At 41.6% G+C, this 14,974-nt stretch overlaps 1 protein-coding gene across 6 annotated transcripts in view; it reads left to right on the forward strand.

Moving 5' to 3' along the window:
* Positions 1-14,974, forward strand: part of mbtd1 (mbt domain containing 1) — a 125,304-nt gene that overhangs the window by 80,548 nt on the left and 29,782 nt on the right. For 5 of the 6 annotated variants that reach the window (XM_061809913.1, XM_061809912.1, XM_061809910.1 and 2 more), the window contains 3 exons: positions 8,615-8,719; positions 8,793-8,940; positions 9,099-9,181. In XM_061809913.1, the coding sequence (XP_061665897.1) occupies positions 8,615-8,719; positions 8,793-8,940; positions 9,099-9,181 (336 nt within the window). Of the gene's footprint in view, positions 1-8,614; positions 8,720-8,792; positions 8,941-9,098; positions 9,182-9,254; positions 10,186-14,974 lie in introns of those variants that run through there. The other variant, XM_061809915.1, reaches the window with a different exon arrangement.

The raw sequence follows: 14,974 nt of genomic DNA on the forward strand, positions 1-14,974 counted from the left end.
TGTCCACTATGAGAGTCATAATCTAAAAACAAGATCTGGAAATCATGATGGACAATTTTTTTTAAATAAATAATATAAATAAATATAATAACTCATGCAAATAAGTATTTGAACACTTGTAAAAATCAAAGTTAATATTTGGCACAGTAGCCTTTGTTTTGCAATTACTGAGGTCAAATGTTTCACCAGGTTTGCACACCCTGCAGCAGGGATTTTAGGCCATTTCTCCACTCAGATTTTCTCAAGATCGAATAGGTTTCTGAGCTATCAGTAAGAAATGTGGTGTTTGATCTCCCTCCAAAGATTTTCTTTTGGGTTTAGGTCTAGAGACGAGCTAGGTCGCTTCAGAAATCATACATAGTTAATTCCGGATTTTTTTTTAGATTGTCTTTCACAGTAAACAGAAGAAGATGAAAATTTGAGACCCCTGCATAATTTCGAAGTGGGAGAATGTCCAAAATCACAAGGTTTTCAAGTACTTATTTTCCTCACTGTAATTTATGTGAGCACTGTTTTTATCTGGGCCAGTTTAATATGTATATATTTTTAAATAGTTTGGTTGAACTGCAATTGAAAAGCAATGTCTAATTTTCATTGGTTAAGTTTCATTTAGGTTCGGGACAGATTCTGTGATTTCTTGATTGAACTGATCTGGAGATAATTCGGCTTTGATATGTGTGTTTCTTTCGGCTTGTCCCTTTCGTGGTCGCCACAGCGTATCATCTCAGATGAACATATATATATGTTTGGCACAATTTTTACGCCGGATGCCCTTCCTGACGCAACCCTTCTCAGGGAGTAGAGGCCCCAGTGGGATACGAACCCACAACCCCTGGTTTGGATATGATCGGTGAAAATGAAACAAAAATTGTGAATATCCATGATTAATTCATGATTTAACAAGGGGCGTAATTTTTCACACATGACCAGGTGACTAAATCATTTTCCCCCCTAAATAAATGAAATAATTTAAAAACGGCACTTTAGACTTTACAAAAAAAAAATACCAAAAAGCTGCAACAAAATGACACAATCCAAAGAAATTCCCGAAAAGTCAAAATAAGCGATTGAGATCAGTCTGGAAAGCTTTAAAAAAAAAAAGCCATTTCAAAAGCTTTAGAATTCCAGCAAAGGAACCAACTGTACATGTATTAGGCTTTATACAATCGGGATTTTTTCGACCGATCAGCGAGTTTCAATAAATAACTGATCACTGATCTGATTACAAGGTTGAGGAATGTGTCCATTTCAGTGACTTCATTTATGGTACAGAGTGGGTAAGAAAAGTATTGAGAGGCCCTTAAAGTGTTCTTTTTTTTCCACAATTCACACGGAGCACCCCATATCGACAGAAAAACTGAATTATTGAAATTTTTGCTGATTAAATAATATAACACGTCCAAAAGTATTCAGACCCATTGCTCAGAATTTAGGAGTAGCACCCATTTGGGCTAATACAGCCTTGAATCTTTTGGATAAATCATGCGACACCTTGTTTTTCACACCTATATTTGGGGATCATCTGCCATTCCTTGTTGCAGATCTTTTCCAGTTCTGTCAGATTCGATGGTGAACGTTGATTTTCAGCTATTTTCAGGTCTTTCCAGAGATGCTGAATAGTATTTGTGTCAGGGCTCTGGCTGGGCCATTCACGAACAGTCAGAGTTGTTGTGAAGCCAATCCTTCAGTATTTTTGCTGTGCTTTGGGTTGTAGTCTTGTTCGCAGGTCAACCTTCGCCCAGTCTGAGGTTATGAGTGCTCTGAAGAGTTTCGTCCAGTATATCCATGTACTTGGATGCATTCATTTTCCCTTCGATCGCAGCCTTGTCCTCTGCCTACAGCTGGGAAAAAAACAACCACAGCATCATGCTGCCACCACCATGCTTTACTGTTGGGACTGTATTGGTGATGAGCAGTGCCTGGTTTTCTTTACACATGGTACTAAGAATTATGACCAATTCTGATGACCAACAATTAATTCTTAGTTGTTGGTCTTGAGAATTAAGACCAACAATTTTATTCTCATCTAACAATCTCTCTCCTAATCAGACCAGAGACTGTTATGACGCACCATCTTAGATTCATTCAAGTGTTTTTACCAAACTCCATGCAGACTTTCATGTTTCTTGCACTGAGGAGAGGTTCCCATTGAGCTATTCTGTCATCAAGCCCCGACTCGTGGAGTGGTGCAGTCATGGCTAACTTTGTAGAATTTTTGCACTTCTCCCGACTACCTCTCTGGAGTTCAGTCATAGTGATCTTTGGGTTCTTCTTTACCTATCTCACCAAGGCTCTTATGCCCCAATTGCTCAGTTAAGCAGGATGACCAGCGAGGAAGGGTTCTGGTCAAACATCTTCCATTTAAAGATTATGGAGGGCACTTTGCTCTCAGAACTATTCAGTCCAGTAATTTTTTTTTTCATGCAACCATGTCCTGATCTCAACCTTTGCACAATTTTGGCTTTGAGCTCTTCTGACAGTTCCTTTGACTTCATGATTATAATTTGCAATGACATGCACTGAGTTTTAAGCTCTTATGCAGACAGGGATGTGGATTTCAAAATCAAGTCCAATCAGTAAAATCAAACACAGCTGGACTCCAATAAAGGTGTAAAACCATCATAAGGATCCATCCATCCCATTTCTGAGCCACTTATCCTCAGAAGGGTCATATATATCACGGCTATCTTCGGGCAGGAAGCGGGGTACACCCTCAACTGTTAACCAGCCAATCAAAACCATCTTATGAATAATTAGAAGAAATGGACAGCAGCAGAGTTAAATGAGTGTCGCAGCAAAAGGCTCTGAGTACTTATGGCTGTGTGATATTTCAGTCTTTCTATTTAAATAAATCAGCAAAAATGTCAACAATTACATTTGTTTTATTTTTTGTCAATATGGTGTGCTTTGTGTATATTTGGAAAAATGAAATTAAATAATTTTAACAAATGGCTGAAATATAATTGTGAAGTGAAAAATTTAGATGTCTGAAAACTTTCCACACTCACTGTATACTTGTGTACTGTATACTGATTATCTTCAAAAGTGTTCATTCTAGACAAAAGGTAAAACATAAACGACCTGTGGAGGGCGTTCAAAGATTGGCCCTGACAAAGATTCAAACCAACATTAGAACATGGCAAATAATGGATGCTGAGTGTAATTCAATAACTTTATTGTAATTGAATTATTTCGCACACACCCAAACATTACACTTCACTCCAGTTCATGCTTTTGCAGCCCGAACTTGCTAGGCTACAGAACTGCTTGTATTGTATTGTCTTGAAAAGATCTGAAAAGGTGTGTACGAACAAGGCAACTGCCATATCAGACTCACTTACACCAGTTCTGTCAGAAGGAATGGCCCAGGATTCCAGCAGAGTACTGTCAGAAGCTTGTGGAACGTTACCCAAAACATGAGACCCAAGTCAAGCAGTTCAAAGGAAATTTAGAAAAAATATATAAACCTCTCATTATTGTAGCAATTAACAAAATTAAAAAATATTGGTGATCCTCACTGACCTGCAACAGGAGAGGTTTAGTCTTTGTCTTCAAGCAGTGAGAGAAAAAATTAAACGTGTGTTTTTGCACAGCACTTGTAAACTTCTAAACCCAAGCGTCAACTGTAGGTCGGGTTACGGTGTAAGCTGGGCGGTGGCCGAACCGGACCTTGGTGATCCGATCCCTAGCTACAGAAGCTGGCTCTCGGAACTTGAAATGTCACTTCTGGCAGTGAAGGAACCTAAGCAAGTGTGTGAGGTCGAGAAGTTCTGACTAGTTATAGTCAGACTCTCCTCCACACACAGCTTGGACTCGGCTACCAGTCCTCTTGAGAAGGGTTCAACTCGAGCAGGTATGGTGGTATTTTTTGCCCCCGGCTTGGCGGACGAGAGAGTAACCTTCTTCGCCTTCAGGTGGGGGCAGGGCAGTGTGTCCTGACTGTTGTTTTTGCTGATGCACCAAAAAGTATTTCAGAGAATCCACCCTTTTGGGATTCTTTCGAGGGAGTGCTGGAGAGTGCTCTTACTGGAGACTCCCATCATTCTCCTCAAGGACTTCAGTGTTCACGTGGGCAATCACAGGGAGACCCATAAGCATGTAAGTAGGAAGAATGGCCCCCGCCGATCAGAACCAGATCAATGTCCGGTTATTTGACATCTGTGCTTATCATGGACTGTCCATAACAAACACCATGTTCAACCGTAAGGGTGTCTCAAGTGCACTTGGCACCAGGACACCCAAGGTCACAGTGATCGACTTGTGGTTGTATTATTGAACTTGCCTTGGACACTCGGGTGAAGAGAGGGGCCGAGCTGTCAACAAACCACCATCTAGTGGTGAGTGGCCGCCGATGATGGGGAAGTTTCCGGTCCGACCTGGCAGGCCCAAACGTATTGTAAGAGTCTACTGGGAATGTCTGTCAGACGCCCATAAGAAAGATTTTCAACTGGCACTCCAAAAGTATTTCGCTCTTGGTCCAAGGCAGGCAGTGGACATCAGGTCCGAGTGGACCATGTTCCGAGTTTCCATTGCTATAGTGGTCGATCTAAGCCGCAGCCATTAAGTGCCCACTGCCTGTCATGGCAGCAATCACCAAAATTATTGGTGGACACAAAGAGTGCGGAATGCCGTCAAGCTGAAGGACCCATGTGGTACTCCTGAAACAGCTGATGGATACTGGCTGGCCAAGCAGGATGCAGCTTTGTTGGTCGCTGAAGCTTAAACTCAAGCATGGGAAAAATTCCGTGAGGCCATGGAAAAAGACTTCCAGAAGGCTTGGAGCATATTCTGGTCCACCATCTGGTGTCTCATGAGGTGGAAGCAATGCACCATCAACACTGTGTCCATTGGGGATGGGGTGCTGCTGACCTCAAACCTCAGACATTGTGAGTTGGTCGGGAGAATACTTCAAAGACCCATATTTTACTGACACGCCTTCCCATGAGAAAGCAGTCTGGGTTCTCTGAAGCGGGCTTTCCTTTCTCTGCGGTTGAGGTCACAAAGCTGGTTAAAAAAGCTCCTTGGTGGCAATTTCAGGGAGTGAATGAGATTTGCCCGGAGTTCTGAAAGGCTCTGGATGTTGTGGGGCTGTCTTGTTTGACATACCTCTCCAAGATTTCATGGACTTCGGGGAAAGTGCCTCTAGATTGGCTTATTGGAGTGGTGGCCCCCACCTGTCCACCATCATCCTGATTGTGAAGCATAGTGCCAAACAAACACAAATTTTTCAAGAACCTGGTCCAAGGTGCTCTGGAACTCAGAGTAGCGTCCCAATTCATCTTCCAACACGACAATGACCCAAAGTACATAGCCAAGATAAGATAGCAAAGGACTGGCTTCAGCAAAATCTTAAGCCAAGGATGTGAATACTTCTGTACCTATTGTTTTTAATGTCTACACTTTCAATAAATTTCTACAACTGTCTGAAAATGGTTTTACATTATTGTGGGATATTCATTTGTTCATTTATATTCTGTTCTGTTTATCCTCACTAGGGCCGCAGGCATGCTGGAGCTTACACTAGCTATCTTCAGACGTGAGCCGGGGTACACCCTGAACTGCTCGCTAGTCTGTCACAGCGCGCATATAAACAAACAATTCATACTCACGTTCACAAATATGGGCAATTTAGACCAATCAATTAACCTACCCTACATGCTTTCGGGAGGAAACCCAAGTGCTGGGAGAAAACCCAACCAGACATAGGCAGAACATGCAAATGCCACTCAGGTGGGGCCGCAATTTTGAACCCTGGTCTCAGAACTTTGAGCCAGATGTGCCAACCAGTCTTTCACCGTGATGCCCACATTATGGGACATTTCATTATTTTTTTAAAGAAAACTACTCTCAAATTAGTTTTAGAATAAGTCTGTAAAGTAGCAGTATGTTGAAAAAGTGAAGGCGTGTGTGTACTTCCTGGTGGCACAGTACTATATTGTTAAATTGTCTTGAATGCAAAGTTCGGAGAGCCTCTGTTCCTGAACTGCACAGGGGCATTTGGTAAATGCGGCATTTGATCATTGCCAACCACCCCTCAACATATGAAGTCTTTGTTTTTGTACGTGTGTCCTGTCTTTGTGGTAATGCCTGTTCTTGAAAAAATGTGCCATTGGGTAAATTTTTTGGTAAATACTGTACAGTACACTAATTTGTTGCTCCAACTCGCAACAGGGTTGCAGTTTTGTTAAATCATCCATCCATCTTCCAATTCTTATCCAAGGTCAGGTCGCGGGGACAGTAGCTTTAGCAGGGACGATCAGACTTCCCTTTCGCCAGCCATTTCATCCAGCTCTTCCAGGGGCATCCCAAGGCGTTCCCAGGCCAGTCGAGAGACGTAATCCGTCCACCATGTCCTGGGTCGAATCAGATGTCCATGCAACCTCATCTGACTCCTTTCAATGTGGAGGAGCAGCAGCTCTACACTGAGCTCCTCTCGGATGACCGAGCTTCTTACCCTATCTCTCAGGGGTAGCCTGGACACTGTGCGTAGCATTCACATTTTGGCTGCTTGTATCCGGGACCTTGTTCCATTGGTCATGACCATAGTTGAGGAATGCAGCTTTCATCAACCGGTAAATTGACAGCTTCGCCTTTTGACTTATCTCCTTTACCACAAAGGCCTAATACAAAGTCCTCATCACTGCAAATGTTGTACCGAGGTCCCTGTTGATCTCGCCTTCCATTCTTCCCTCATTCGTGAACAAGACCCCAAGATACTTGAACTCCTCCATTTATGGCAGGATCTCATCGCCGACCTGGAGAGGGCACGCCACCCTTTTATGACTGAGGACCATTGTCTCAGATTTGAAGGTGGTGATTCGCTTCCCAACAGTTTCAAACCTGGCAACAAACCGCTCCAGTGAGATTGGTCGATTACGGCTTGACGAAGCCAATAGAACCACATTTGCTCAAAGCAGAGATCCAAAACTGAGGCCACCAAACCGGGCACCCTCTATGCCTCTGTTGCATCGAGAGATTCTTTTCATAAAAGTTGAGAACAATATCAGTGACAAAAGACAGCCTTGGGGGAGTCCAAGTTTCACTGGAAAGGAGTCCGACTTACAGCCGACAACGCTGACCAAACTTTGACACAGGCTATACAGGGTACGGACACCTCTTATTAAGGAGTTCGGTACCTTACACACCCGAAGGACTTCCCACAGGACTTCACGAGGGACACGGTCGAATGCCTTCTTCAAGTTCACAAAAAAATGTAGACTGTTGGGCAATCTCCTATGCACCAACAAGATCCCTGCTGAGGGTGTAGAGCTGGTCCACTGTTCCACGGCCAGGATGAAAACCAAATTACTCCTCCTGAATCTGAGATTTGACTTCCCGACGGCTCCTCCTCTCCAGCACCCCTGAATTGACCTTAGTAGGGAGGCTGAGGAGTGTGATCAACTTGTAGTTGGAACACACCCTGCGGGGGGGACTACCACCCCTGTATGCCAATCCACAAGCACTGTCCCCATTGTCCATGTGATGTTGGAGAGACCTGTCAACCAGGACAGCCCCACAACATCCAGAGCCTTTAGGAACTCCAGTCGAATCACCTCCACCCCAGGGGCCTTGCCACCAAGGAGCTTTTTAACCGCCTCGGTGACTTCAACCCCAGTCACAGCAGTGCCAAGTCCAATGACACAAGCACTAACTCGAGGGTGTCCTGGTGTCTAGTTCACATGTGGATACATTTTTTTCTTAAAAATGGTGTTCATCACGGACAATCCATGATGAGCACAGAATTCCAGTAACATAACACTGCTCGGGTTATAATTCGGGGGCTGGGCGTGGCGTTCTTCCCAATCACTGTCATTGCCCACGTGAGGATTGAAGTCTCCCAGTAGAAAGATAGAGTCCGCACCAGGAGCTGTCTCCAGCACTAATTCTAAGGACTCCACAAAGCGTGAGAACTCTGAACTATTGTTTGGTGCATAGGCACAAACAACAGTCAGGACCCGTCCACCTATCCAAAGGCGGAGGGAGGCTACCCTCTCATCCACTGGGGTGAACCCCAACATACAGTTGGTGAGTCTGGGGGCAACAAGGATACCCACATCTGCTCCGCGCCTCTCACTTTGGGAAACTGCAGTGAAAGAGAATTCAACCCCTCACAAAAGGACTGGTACCTGAGCTCAAGTTTTGAGTGTAGGCGAGCCAAACTATATTTCTTCAAAACTTCTCAATCTCACAAACCAGTTCAGGCTCTTTCCCTGTCAGAGAGGTGACATTCCATGACCTCAGAGCCAGCTTCTGTCGCCGGGGATCAAATTGCCAAGGTCTCTGCCTTCGGCCACCACCCAGCTCAAACTGCACCTAACTCATATGGGTCCTCCCACAGGTGGTGAGCTCATGAGAAGGGGGACCCAGGATACCTTTTCGGCCTGTACCCAGCCAAGTTTCATGGGTGTAGGCCAGGCCACCAGGTGCTCCCCTTCGAGCACCACCTCAAGGCCGGGCTCCGTAGGGGCGGCCCAGTGACCCGCGTCTGGGCAAGGGAAACCTAGATCTTGTTAAATCTTTAACATTTAAAAAAAAAAAATACATGTAATGTACTGTATTTATTATTTGCTTTATTCTGCTAAACCTATTTTTTTTAATTCATCACTATCATCAGGTTAGAGATGTGGACCAAAGTGGGGATTGGTTCAAAGATGGCATGAAGTTGGAAGCTATTGACCCTCTCAATCTCTCAGCGATATGTGTAGCCACTGTAAGAAAGGTGTGTTCTCTGTTTTTGATATTTGTTTTAAATATTGGTACAACACTCACCTTGACTATTGACTGCTGTTAAGGTATTGGCAGATGGGTATCTTATGATTGGAATTGATGGTTCTGAGGCAATGGATGGATCAGATTGGTTCTGCTACCATGGCACCTCACCTTCTATCTTCCCTGTGGGTTTCTGTGAAATCAACAACATTGAAGTGACCTCCCCACGAGGTACTGTATATCCCCGTTTATATCAATATTTCAGATGTTTTAATTATCATTTTTAAAATTGCGAAAAACCTTTGGGATTGTATTATATGTTAGATTGACAGTGTATTTTGCAAATACTTTTTTTCTGGTTCCAACTGACTCTCTCCTCTCTCCTCCAGGGTACGCTAAGACTCCATTTAAATGGTTTGACTACCTCCGAGAAACCAGTTCGATAGCTGCTCCTGTTAAGCTCTTTAACAAGGTACTTTTGTCTTTAAGATTCAATCATATTTCAATCCAATTATTATCTTATTACTTATTATTACTTATCTGAGGTCACAGGTCGAGTAGCTTTAGCGGGGAAACCCAGACTTCCCTCACGCTGCCACTTTATCAGAATCATCTTTATTGGCCAAGTGCGTAGAACACGCAAGGAATGTTTCTCCAGTAGACGGTGCTGCCCTGGTACGACATACAGAACAGAAAACAGAGAACAAGGAACAACATAGAAACAAGAACAAGACATTTCTGTTTATAGGAATTATTCCTTATGAGGTGCAAGATGTGATATCTATATAGATAAGTGTGTTAATGTCAGTTGTGCAAAGGGAGCAGTTTAAGTGATGAATCGTGTGGTCTGCAAAATAAAGTAAAATAAATAAATATTATTGATACATATTACTCATACTAAGACTGATTGGACCAGCAGGGTGTGAGTGAGTGTCCTTACACGGCACAAGGCAGAAAAATAATAGGTTCGCTGATCAAGATCCCTTGCTAAGACATACTCTTTGGGCTGCCCTTGGCTTCGTTCCAGAGGCACATGCCAGAACACCTCACTGAGGAGGCATCGTAATTTGATGCCTGAAACACCTCATTCATCTCTACTTGAGTTGGAGGAGCAGTGGCTTAACTCTGATCCCATTGTATATGACCAGTCTTTTGTCCATTAAAGGGAGAACCTGCCCACTAGGGTTGGGCATTGAAAATCCAGAACCGATGGGCATCAGCATTAACATTTCAGTTCCCCCGGAATCGTTAAAAAAAAAAATATCTTCTCAGTTTCGATGACTGCATTTCTCTGACCCTGAAAAAAATGGCGAAAACCAATGAAGTAATTGCAAAATCAATGAAATAGTGGAAAAGAAAATCAGTAAAGAATGCACACAAAGTCGTTTTTTTTCCCACTGAAAAAAATCCTCCTGGGTGTCTCACCATCAATTTGTTAACACCAAGCTTACGTGCAGTAGGTCAATTTCCCCCCTTTCAACTTAAAAAGCTGCTTCATACACTTTTCTTATTGTACTTTCCATTATGATGATGTGATAAAAATAAAACATTTTGTATTTGTGCATGTCGTCCTGCATTTTAATTCTAGCAAGCCAATAATTTGTCATCTCCACGCCGGAGGCGCCTGCGCATGCCCAAACCCAAGTATGTTATGGGAAACAGACCTATTTTTACCGTTATGTATGAAGAAGTTTGTTTTACGTCTGAACAAGTTGCACCTCCTGTTAGACGTTCGATAAAAGTCAATATTTTACCGACGTTTTTACATAGGCTGCAGGGTTCAGAGTGCATGAAAAAAGTCGCGTCTTATTTTCCAGAATATGTGGTTTGTTAAAATGAATGACCAGTCAACTCAGTGCAAAACTTGGGTTAAGATTTTGTGCAAAGGAGGCTTTCGCTATGTATAGAAGTCTGAGACGGTCACCCTACACCCCACAGAACTTTGAAGTCATTCTGATGAGTGTGAAACAAAATGTGATTGTGCTCATAAGTTAACATACCCTGGCACAGTTTATGATTTCTTGGTCATTTTTTAGACAATATGAATCATAACACAAGCTTCTTTTCAGTTCTGGTTAGTGCCTGGGTGAAGCCATTTAATATTAAAATGTTTACTCTTTAACTCATAATGACAAGAAAAACTACACAAATGGCTTTGAATAAAAGTTTACATAGCCTTGAGATTTTGGCGTGTTAACATGCACACAGCCTGACACAAATGGGTTTGAATCGCTACCAAAGGTAACCATCCACACCTGTTATCTGTCTGCTTATAATGTGATCTGTCTGCTTATAATGCGTGTATAAAAGTTCTGGGCTCCTGATAGACTCTTGGAATAAAATGTCTGTATTCTGAGTCATGGGGAAATTAACAAATGGTCAAAAGATCTGCGGGAAAAGATAATTGAACTGTGTAAAACAGAACTGGGATATAAGAAGATGTCCAAGGAACTGTGAATGCCAATCAGCAGTGTTCAAAGTGTTTTTGAGTGGAAAATAAGAGGTTCTGTTGAAACAAACCCACTTTCAAATTGACCAACAAAAGATTCTGGCACAATGGCCAGTAAAATTGTTTGAGATGCAAAGAAAAACCCACAGATAACTTCGGCTAAAATACAGGATTCTCTGGAAGAAGTGGTGTTTCAGTGATGTTTCAAGACGCACAGTTGGGAGGCACAAGAAGAAAAATGGGCTGCAGTCGAGTCACAAGAAGAAAGGTAATACACCAATCCCATATTTAAAAAAAAGAAAAAAATTAAAATAAAAACCTTTACCCTTCACCCTTACAAGATGTCAAACAGCACAGAGGCATGCCTCAAGATCTCTGGAACAAAATCAAAGTCAGACAGAATCAGTGGAAAGAGGCGACGTAAACGTGACATTTGGAGAGGATTCAACAAGGCCTATGATGAAAGGCACACCATTCTTATTGTGAAACATGGAGGTGGATGGCTATTGTTACATAGGGAATCGGAACCTTCGAAATTAATGTCAAGATGAAGCAGAATCAGCTTTATTGGCCGAATTTGTAAATCCACACAATGAATTTTTCTCCGGCAATGGGTACTGCCCTGGTACAACATTCAGAACAAAGAACAAGAACTATTTCTGTTTATAGGAGCTATTCCCAATAAGCGTCACAGATGTGTAAAACGTAAAGTCTTCATTTAGAACAGGCAGGAGATAAGTGGCAACGTCCCACATTGTGTTTAGGTTGTACAGAGTCCTTTACCCGTTCACGGTTCCCGAAATAGACAGTACAAAGGGAGCAGTTTAATGTGACAACTCATGCGATAGTCTACAAAATAGACTCTTTTACTGGTGTCTTCATGTCTGAGATGAGTTTTAAATGTAAAAAAAAGTAAAACCTGGATCAGTGCCTATCATACATCCAGTTCCGACACCTGAACAGATCAGTTTTGCTAAAGGGATCAAACGTGAACATGGATCAGCCGCTGAACCTGGACAAGGTGCAACAACCTCAGAAGCCCCCCTACAGAAAATACCCAAACTGAGAAGAGCTTTTGTTCAAAGACAAGTTGCAGAGGTATGTTGGTAATTTTCGGTTTCCTGTAAACTTTGAACACTATTGACATAGTTGAAATGTACTGAATTGAACTGTCTTGGCAAAATTTACAAATTTTATTACAGCAAATGGTTTGACTATCCTCAACTAGAAAAATGGGAAAATAGTTTACAAACCTTTTATCATTTCACAATTTAATGACTCCAACCCAAATAGTATCACAAGGAAGTATATCTGGCTATTGTCAAGTGTAGGCAAGCTTATATTCTGATGTGTGCAGGGTTTTAATTTCAACAAAATATTACGTACTATTAAAACATGAAGTTAAGTATTACATACCAGTCACTCCCAGAATATTTTCAAACTGCTAAATAATGTAAATTTTCTTACTCGCAAATTTAATTGCAAATAAGCAAAAACTGCGACAGTTCCCGGCATCGTCTGGATATAAAGAGTATTTGCAATACTGTTACAATACTAATAACTCTTTCCTTTGTTACCACATTTCCATGTGGAGATTTTATCGACAAATGCTGCTTTAAAACCTAATCCAAAGTGCGGCTGATTGAAATAATTTATGCTCTCCAGGTGACCTAGTTTCACCTTTTCAAAAAATAATTTGTGCACCATGAAATTGAAATAAACCTGTGCTTTATCTATATATTTTTCTCATTTCATTAACTTTGAACCTTACTTTTCTACATTACAGTTGTTGCAGGAAGCATCTTTTGCACACAAGGTTGAAATCGAACCTGCAGATGCTGAATCTCCATCTTTGGTACATTCCAAAAATTGCCAGACTGAAGAAGTACCTGTTAATCAGAAAGGAACGCAGATCTCTTTCTGACAGCAGATAGGATACTCCAACATGTATTTCAATCTCAGGTGGTCTCAAGATGGTCATATTGAAAGAACATTAAGTATTCAGTGAAAATGTTATGTGAGAAACATATTTATACACAATGTAAGTATACAGTTCAATAAAAATGCTATGATTTTAGTTCTGTGGTTTGTTTATTTCATATGCAAACATAGACATCAACATTTACACAAAGAAACAACAAAAATATTCAGGATGTAGACCAGGGTTGCTGGTCGATCGCGAGGCAGTCCTGGTTTATCGTGGGACGGCGTGCCAAAAAAAAAAAAAAAAAAAAGTCAGCCAATGATCCCTATAAACTGTGCACGTGCGAAATTGTGCACCGCTGATGCAGTCTCGACGATATTCTGCTTTGCCTGGAAAAAAAGTAATCTAATGCAAAATGAAAGTACAACATACAGCTATTCAGTTTGTGGCATTTTGCAATGTGATTCAATGAGAGGGATGACTGGTTGTTACGTCTAATAGCACAATGCACATACATACTGTAAAATTAAAAAAAACTTTTTTTAGGCAGCACATGGAACTTTTTCAAACAACAACAGCTGCTCCGCCATACTCTCTTTTCCTAGTTTACCTTAGGCCAGCCCCCCTTAAAGATGTACACTCATAATTAGAAATGTTTTAGTACTTACGCAGCCCATCAATGGGTTTTATAATGGAGGAAATTTTCTCTTTTCCGAGTGGGAAAGGTCTGGTCTGAAGGCAAAGGAGAAAATGCACGATGAGATGGTGTGTAAGCTCAGCACAGCCTGATCTAGGATGAAAGCACAGACAATACAGTGCACAAAAAGCTAATTATGGATTAATCTGTTCCTTAATTTCTGTATTTAATTGAGGTATGTTAGTAGCTCCTCAATAAAAGTGTCAATTTCTTTTTGGCTTGGCCTGTTCAAAGATGTCTATCAAGTGCGATAATTGATTCTGAATCTATTTCAAGCTGTGACAGTTACCATTTGAATCTAAATGGATATAATTCATGCTTTCTTAGTTACTCTGAAGTTTGTTCTCAAGACATTTTACTAATGTATTTTATTGTACTCAGTGTATTTTAACTATTGTTCACGTCTGATGCTTTGGCTTTTGAAGTTGGTTTCCGAGCATATCTGTCCGATGAATTCCATATTCTTCTGTAAGTTGTTTAAAATTGTAAAATTGAAACATTTGTAATCCACCGGGCGCTGTCATTTGTGTTCCTACTTCTCATCTGCAAGTTCCCACTGGGAGTTTTTCCTGAAAGTGCATACAGTGGGAAATGCCATGAACCAAAGCAAATGTCAAATGTTTTGAAGGAATGCAAAGCAAATGTATTTGTATGGCACATTTTATATGCAACATAACTCAATGTGATTTACGTGATTAAAAGCATTTAAAAACAAATTAACAAATAAAAGCACAAAAAAACAGCTTACAGTCTTCTTTTCCTTTTGGCTTGTCCCGTTAGGAGGCGCCACAGCACGTCATCTTCCTCTCTAACCCCACTGCCCTCATGTCTTCCCTCACAACATCCATCAACCTTCTCTTTGGTCTTCCTCTTGTTCTTTTGCCTGGCAGCTCCATCCCCAGTACCCTTCTACCTATATATTCACACTCTCGCCTCTGGACATGTCCAAACCATGGAAGTCTGCTCTCTCAAACCTTGTCTCCACAACCTCCAACTTTGGCTGTCCCTCTAATGAGCTCATTGCTCATCCTAGCCAACCTGCTCACTCTGTCCAAGAACCTCAATATCTTAATTGAAAACAGTGTTACGTGTGAATTTAGAAAAACATCCCCTTTGTTCAAACCGGAAAAATGTGACAAGGCAGGTGTATTGCTTTTCTGACAATTTAATCTCACACATACACACTCATCAACAC

This window comes from Syngnathoides biaculeatus, chromosome 22 (genome assembly GCF_019802595.1).
Source record: "Syngnathoides biaculeatus isolate LvHL_M chromosome 22, ASM1980259v1, whole genome shotgun sequence".
Lineage (NCBI taxonomy): Eukaryota > Metazoa > Chordata > Actinopteri > Syngnathiformes > Syngnathidae > Syngnathoides > Syngnathoides biaculeatus.